This window comes from Bos indicus, chromosome 10 (assembly GCF_029378745.1).
Source record: "Bos indicus isolate NIAB-ARS_2022 breed Sahiwal x Tharparkar chromosome 10, NIAB-ARS_B.indTharparkar_mat_pri_1.0, whole genome shotgun sequence".
Taxonomy (NCBI): domain Eukaryota; kingdom Metazoa; phylum Chordata; class Mammalia; order Artiodactyla; family Bovidae; genus Bos; species Bos indicus.
The window spans coordinates 62,011,948-62,020,102 of record NC_091769.1 but is presented as its reverse complement, the minus strand read 5'-3'; the positions used below and the strand labels follow the sequence as shown (position 1 = coordinate 62,020,102).

The 8,155-nt window shown below is 36.6% G+C and overlaps 1 protein-coding gene across 3 annotated transcripts; it reads left to right on the top strand.

The window, feature by feature from the left end:
* The first annotated feature begins 1,671 nt into the window (after nt 1–1,671).
* Nucleotides 1,672–7,897, top strand: CTXN2 (cortexin 2). 3 transcript variants are annotated; one of them, XM_019967969.2, is made up of 2 exons: nt 1,672–2,035; nt 7,465–7,897. In XM_019967969.2, exon 2 carries the CDS (start codon nt 7,522–7,524, stop codon nt 7,765–7,767), a length of 246 nt encoding a protein of 81 aa, XP_019823528.1. In that variant the 5' UTR covers nt 1,672–2,035; nt 7,465–7,521; the 3' UTR covers nt 7,768–7,897. The 3 variants fall into 3 exon arrangements, with proteins under 3 accessions (XP_019823528.1, XP_070652899.1, XP_070652898.1); XM_070796798.1 differs by lacking the exon at nt 1,672–2,035 and adding an exon at nt 2,487–2,659; XM_070796797.1 differs by lacking the exon at nt 1,672–2,035 and adding an exon at nt 6,759–6,845.
* Nucleotides 7,898–8,155: the final 258 nt, after the last annotated feature.

Below are 8,155 nucleotides of genomic sequence, written 5' to 3'. Positions count from 1 at the left end.
TACCAAAAAATGATGTGGCCTTTAGCAAGCTTTAAAAAAAGAGTCAGTAAAACCATGGCAATGAACATGTTCCTGGAAGTAGATACTTCTTCCACTCTCCTCCTTGGTGGGCCTGTATTATAGGGCATTTAATAGTTTCAAATGAAAAAGACTTAACTTCTTTTTAGTATAGTTTTGTATGAACTCACAGTTATACATTAAACTTTTTGTTAAGACCATGGAATTTTATAGTTTAGTAAATAGTATAAATGAACACGAAATTTGTCTTCATTTTATTTTCAATTAGAACACACTTGTTTTCAGCTTTTTTTTTACATGAACAATGACCCAATTCTGCACCACACTTTTCCCAGTCACTGAATAGGTTAATAATTTAGTTTTTAAGGAATCTACAAAAGTTTGCAACTAGTAGGTTCTGAATATACTGTGTTGTTGTGTTAGTCGCTCCAACTAACTGTGTTAGTCACGTCCAACTCTTTGTGTCCCATGGACTATAGCCCACCAGGCTCCTCTCTCCATGAAATTCTCCAGGCAAGAATACTGGAGTGGGTTGTCATACCCTTATCCAGGGGATATTCCCAGCTCAGCCATCAGGGAAGCCCCTGAATATTTATCCAAAGATAAATAGAATTGGGGCTTTATAACTGAGCCTGGAGAATGCGAAGAGCCCTAAATAAGGATGAAGGGAGAGGGGGTTTTGTTTGTTGCCTTGTTTGTTTTGCTTTCAATGTTGTTTGAGTTTGATTTATATACATTCAATGTTGTTTGCAAAGTGAGCCTCTCTGCTTTATGTGGGCTTTATCTTTTTTTTTTTAATTTAATTTAATTTTTTAACTTTACAATATTGTATTGGTTTTGCCATATACCAAAATGAATCAGCCACAGGTACACATGTGTTCCCCATCCTGAACCCTCCTCCCTCCCCATACCATCCCTCTGGGTCGTCCCAGTGCACCAGCCCCAAGCATCCAGTATCGTGCATCGAACCTGGACTGGCAACTCGTTTCATATATGATACTATATATGTTTCAATGCCATTCTCCCAAATCATCCCACCCTCTCCCTCTCCCTATGTGGGCTTTATCTAAGGATTCCTCGCTTTATGTCTTCTATTAATAGCTTGTACTACGCAGTGTTCTTGCCTGGAGAATCCTGGGGAAGGAGGAGCCTTGTGGGCTGCCGTCTATGGGGTCGCTCAGAGTCGGACACGACTGAAGTGACTTAGCAGCAACGCAGTGTTTCAGCACTACGGACAGCGCCTAGGCACCTACTCCTAAGAGAAGAGGATTCTGTTGGGTTTGCTTAGGAAAAGCGAAGGATAGGGGAAAATAACTCCAGATGACATACGCAGTCCCCAGTTAAACCCATACACCCTTCACTCACGTCTTTCCTTTATATGATGAGAAGACGTAAGAATTTAGTGCCTACTCCTCGACTGAGGCTGAGGTCACCGAGCAGAGCAAAATGCCCGCGGCACAGCTACTAATGCAGAGAGGAGAGGAAAACAAGGATTTTTAATAATAAATTAAGGAAAATCCCCATTGCCTTAGAAAGCCTTATTGGTGATGAAGGATTGCTAACCTGCAAAGTGTGATACGAGTGAGAATGAGCCGCTTTTTTAAGAGCTGAGGACTAGACAGAGCCTGTTGCTGCAGTAGCCGATTTCCTTCCCCCACCCCCTCACTTCCCACCTCTTCTCTCTCACGTACACAAATGGTCAGACGCCCTCACAAACGCGCACACGCGCGCGCAAATATTTACACACTGCCACATCGAAGAAATCCGTGCACATTTTCCTGCTAATACACTCGCGCGCGCACACGCACTTCGCGGGCGCCCACGTCTTCTGTCCATCACAGACAGATCTATTTACACACGTAGGCCAGGAAAGCGCTAACCGCGGTACTGTGACTCCACGGAGGTCCCCAGGACACGCCTTTTACATTGTTATTGAACCGATCAGCGAACACAGACAAACGTGCCAACCCTTAAATCTACTCGCTGGATTTCATCTCCATGGCAACAAGCATGGAAGGTGAGACATCTCTGCCTGCGAAGTAACTTTCTCCCCCTACCCTCCGCATTAACTGACAGGATTCCAATGCAGCTCCAGACGAGAAGTAGCATGTCTGCTTTTCTTGTATTTCTGAAGCTAGAGAGCAGGAGAAGAGGTGGGGAGAGGGGAGGGAGGAAGGAGTCTGCAGGTCTGCCGAGTTCAAATTCTAAAGGAGAAAGAGCCCTAATGTTTCTGCTGCTGCAGCTGACAAAAAAAAATGGGGGAAAAAAAAAAAAAAAAGCAGATGTGTTGTATGTGTCCAGTCAGCTTGCTGATGATTCTTCCATAATGCTTTATAGGTGGTTTCTATGTTTCTTCAATTTAATATGTCCAAAGAGAACTGGAGACAGAACGGTATTGACAGACTAGGTTTCTCTAGTAAGAGAATTTTGAGAATTTTTGGACCAGGTTTCCAGTGCTTTGGGGAGAAAAAAAAAAGGAATGTCAGAGTCCTTGAGGAGCCATTCAAAGATTCTCTTAAAAGGGAAATTCTCTTAAGGTTGAAATCTGAAAGGTTGGGGGGAGGTTGATTCTAGCATATCTCAAGGTTTTGGATCCCTGGGAAGGCCTGGAATGTATGCACTTCATCATGAAGACATCTGGGTTTGTAATTTAAGGTTTTCTTTGACTCCAACATATTCTGTTCCAAATTATCAACCAGTTCTTTGCAGATGTGGCCTCAGTAAGGCTTCTTTTCCATCTTTTAATGGGGTTAATAATTTTGATATTTGAAGGGGTGTATATATATGTGTATATGGGAGAATTCATTATTTTTAAGCATGGGTTTTCCTGTATGTCTCATTTCATTAAATTATGAATGTTCATATCATTAGCATTAGAGATGATTATATCTAGTGATCAAAATACTTTTTACCTAGAACACTATATTCCACTATAATAGTTGTTATTTTAGATTTATTGTTTGGAATATCATTAATAGATGAGTAAACTGGAGAGGGAAAAACCTGTTGATTGAAATAAGATATAGGAGATTCTTTTATTAATGGGCACATGCTTTTCAATTTTGGTTTCTGCAGTTGCACATTGTTGGGTGATTAAATGACTATAAAATTGAATTAAAAGTGAATTTGTATATCTCCAGTCAGTAAACTTATTTCACAGAAGAAAAAACATCACACATAACATTCATGAATCAAGTGTAAAAATACTATTATCTTTCCTTGACTACTCACAATAGTATTATTTGCATGGCTAGTCATAGAAAGACATGTTAGCTTGCTTATTGGTTACCAGCAACAAAACAATTCAGTGAGATTTGGGCCTACTGATAACTACAGGTATACCCTTGGCCCAATCCCATGACTCATCAGAACTTAGAAATCCCAGTTTCTGGCAATTGCCATGAAAGGAATGATATGCTTTCAACTAATTTTCTCATTTCTAAAATACCTCAACATTTATTCTAGTCAATATGGCTTGAGGCAATATTTTATCATTTGCAGAAGTATTGTAGAAATATACTGAAATATGTTAATCATAACACACATAGACTCTGATATTTAAACTGTACAATGTTGATAATATTACCCATTTTTTTGTGGCAGAGCATATCTAAAATAAGTTTTACCACATAACTTTACATTCTGCTCTTTTTCTAAAAATTCATTTCTTTATTCTCAAATTTTTTTTCTCATGAAGCTTTGTTATTTACAGCTTTGTAGCTTCATGATCTAAACTTCTCCCATATTTCTTTCATTTTCTATTTCCCTATAAACAGGATATTAAGATGATGTTTCCCTTTGAGGTAGGCATTAACATGTCTGTTTTACAGAGGCTGCTAATTTTTTTTTTTTTTTACTTCAGTTCCAGGGATTAGAGAAAGTGAAAGAAATGTATTTTTTATCCACAATTGAGTGATTTTGGATACCTTATTAATTACAAACAAATCAGTGCTGTATCTGAACACTTCTATTGATTTTTAATAATATTTGATTACTTTTATATCATATTATACTCTATAATTGACTGAAAGGTACAAAGCTCAGCATGCTTAGTAGTATATTCTCAAAAACATTAGATTTGGTGTTGAAATAAGACAAGTTAGGCAAATACTTGAAAAATTTAGGCCAGAAAATACTGATATTTTAGCTACTATATATATATATGTATGTATGTATGTATGTGTGTGTATATATATATATATATATATATATATATCTATATATATATATATGGCTTAAATTCCCAAGAGAATCTATTTTCTGAACATTCTGTTAGGCAATTGCTTAACTTTTAACTTATTTGTTTGTGTGAACACATTGCCTGCAGCAATGGTCAGACTTTTTTTTTCAGTATTTGAATACTGCCCTTTGAGGTGTTCTCCTTAGCTTGTATTTTGTTTTTATCTTTGGTGTAAGGTAGAATTTTAAGATGAATATAAAGGTCCAAGTTCTTCCTTTTCAGATATTAATAAAACATCTGTTCACATGAACTTCCCAGTCAAGTGTCCCCAATCTAAGTTTCATGTATCTCTCTCCCTCTCACTTAAATATGGGACTTTAGAAGGGTTTTTATTAAATTATTTTCTATTAAATTTTATGTTCAAGTTTCCATCCAGAATTCCAGTCATCAGAATTGCCTTGAATCTTGAGTCTATAAGTTAACTTATAGTTTTTGGCCCAGCTTTGTGTCAAATTTAATAATCATCACTTTAATATCTTCAAGCTACTGTTCAAAAAACACTGAAGAGGATGTAGAGTTAGACCTTTGTGATACTATGTTAGAGAGCGGTCTCTGTGATTACAGAACACAATTTTTATTAGGATACTTCAGTGAACTATAAATCTACATAAAAATAATATTATCCAGGCATATCTCACCAGCTTCCCCCAAAAAAATATCACGGGAGACTACTAACTCTATTGCCATGATATCTGTATCAACTAAATCATGTCGATGCTATTTCCCTAATAATCCAAATTTTAAATAAACTTTCAAATAAGGAAGTCAGTTTGGCCTCTTAATAATTTTTAAAAACACATAAATAAATTTAGCTAATATCATAACTATACTCAGTTTAGGCTGTTTCTGCATGGTGGTGAGATGACCTAGCTGAAAAATGTACAGATCATTAAAACTGCTCAGATGTTTTAACTTTTGTGAGACCAAGTGTTTCAGGCTAGGTTCCTCAGAAACCAGACTCTGAGACAGAGATTAATGTGCAAAATGCTTACTAAGTATTGCCCTTGGGCTCAATACCTGTGGAAAAGTGGGGAGTTAAGCAGGAGTGGGCAGGATCTGAGCTGTAATTAAACAACAACAGCCTCAGCTTATTCCTTAATGAAATATAAAGCTAGAATGGTTCTTCAGAATCATGACCCTTTAAGCCAAGACGGCCAGGCCCTTATATTCTCACATTAATCAATTATTATTAGTTGTCTGCTGTTGGAAGCGAAGTGACCTTGGGTGAGGCAGCTCTCTGCTATCAAGGAGAGGAACTACCAGCTGAGGATTATCTGCTGGTAGCACTCCCAGGTGCTGGGCAACAAGCCCTTCGTTGAAGGAAGTCCGTTTACTAAGCCCTTCAGCAAACCACGTTTATTGCCTCTTCTTACCCAGTGTCCCAGGAGACAGTTAAATGGTATACCCTAGCAAGGTCAGGACTCCAGTGAAGAAATAATTCAATTAGTTACTTGATTGAATCAGCCAAATGATTGATCCAGCATCTCCATGTAGAAGCAGACTCCTTTTCAGTTTGTCCACCCATTAAATAAATGAACCAGAGGATGTATGAATCTAAGCAAATGATTATGAATCTAAGCAAATGACTTTTAATTGACAAAGCAATAAAATTAAAATTTTGGTCAGAAAAAAAGTTCTAGTTAATACCTAGGTCATAGATATTCAGTTCAGTCTCCCCTACCTTCTATAGGATAAATAGTATAAAAAGAGTTCAATCTTCAGAAAAGACCACTTAAGTGATCTGAAATCTTCTTAAAATATATTCAGTATACTTAATTATTAATGCAGAAAAATGGTAGAAAGAAATTACATAAATATGGTTGAAACATATTTTTCCTTCTGTTGAACAGAAAAGTCTAATAACCAGCATGTCACAGAACCTATTGATTATTTCTGACACTTAGGATTTGAAGACAGAGCTATTTTGTAATGCAAACCATTATAAAATAAATACTATTTGATATTAATTATTGCATAAGTGGGTGAACAAGTTTGAAAGCTGTAAGTCTTGTTCTTAATAATTACTCATTTTTTCCACTCCTTAGCTCCAATTTCTTGTTCTGCCTCAGTTGTTTTCTGAAAATTCAATCCAAAAAACCCTGAAGGGTCAGTCATTTTAATAAATACAATCTTTAAAATTATCAAAAGAAGCAACAAAAAAGACAAAAACACTAGCAGTCTATCATTTTCAGTTATTGGATGACAAGCTTTTGGTTACAATTCTCAAGAAGGGCAGCTATGGGTTAGTAACCATTTGATTTAATTAACTAATCTTAATTTTAATTGATTAATTTAATTAACTTTAAGACATCAAATGGAAAGGTCTATTTTGCTTCAATTCAACACACAAATTCTGAACACTTTTGCTGTAGTTTTAGAATCTCAATATAGTAGGAGCTTAGAGAGAATGGGAATCTGGTCGGCAAGGAGTCTGGGGAGCTAGACTTGCAGCTGAATTTCATAGAAAGCATGCTGTTTAACCTGGATTTTATGTCTAATTAGGGTGTGAGAGATAATGGAGGAGTTGGGGAGATGATTAATCATCCGTGGCTACTTCGGCATTGTAACTTGCAAGCCGCTATGTTAGGTATTGCTCTTTTTAATGTAATTTTAAAAACACAATTTCTCTCTTTAAAAAATTAGCATTTAGTGTATAAGGCGGTAGTGGAAAAGAAACTATAAGAATATAAGTCTAAAAGCTAAGGGGGTAAAAAAGAATGAAGATATTACACCTACTTAAAAGGATCATAATCTATCAGAAAAAATGGCATTGGAGATAGACCTTAAAGCATGGACTTTAGAGAGCTTGATCAGCTTATACCTATAATTTATTATGACTTTATTGATACACGCAAAAATGAAATGAAAATTAGATGACAACTTGGGTCAAAGAAGTAATGACAACCATCTCGCAATGAATCAAAAGCTTTCAGGGTTAATAATTTGACTATTCCCCTTTATACTTGATTTTATATTTAGTGTATACAGGTATAGTTTTATGTGTCCATGAAGACAATTCTGTAATTACTACAGTAAAAGTAGCATCTCCAATGCTAATTTGATCCTGATCCATATCTGATGATATTTTCAAATATCTTTTGTGAGTTAAGTCAAGAGAGTTTGAAAAATATCATATTTTATTTTAAAAATTACCTGTCTAATGCTTTATATGGATAAAACTAAAGTGAGTCCAATTTTGTATCTAGGCCAAGAGGTGACTTCAGCAGGAATTCTGAAGACCCAAAATGATGTGACAGTGAATTATGAGTAGTACCTACTGTGGCAACACTTCAGCTAAGATGAGTGTCAACGAAGTGTCAGCTTTCTCATTGACTCTGGAGCAGAAAACTGGCTTCGCTTTTGTTGGGATTTTGTGTATCTTCTTGGGACTTCTTATTATCAGATGCTTCAAAATCCTGTTAGACCCATATAGTAGCATGCCTTCCTCTACATGGGAAGATGAAGTAGAAGAGTTTGATAAAGGGACATTTGAATATGCACTTGCCTGAATGTTCCAGCTTTACAGTTTTTAGGGTTATACTGCTGGAACACATGATGGACACAATTGTAATTTCCTTCAGTGTGCTGGAAGAAGCTAATTTCACTCACTAAATTCAATAAATGTGTGTGGTTAATAAACCACTGTTGGGATTTTTCACTTTCCTCTGTCCTCACACTGAGTTTTCTAATGAATAAGTAAGTAAGTAAGTAAGTAAGTAAGTGAAGTTGCTCAGTCATCTCCGACTCTTTGTGATCCCATGGACTGTCACCTACCAGGCTCCTCCATCCATGGAATTTTCCAGGCAAGATTACTGAAGTGGGTTGCCATTTCCTTCTCCAGGGTATCTTCTCAACTCAGGGATCAAACCCTGGTCTCCCACATTGCAGGCAGATGCT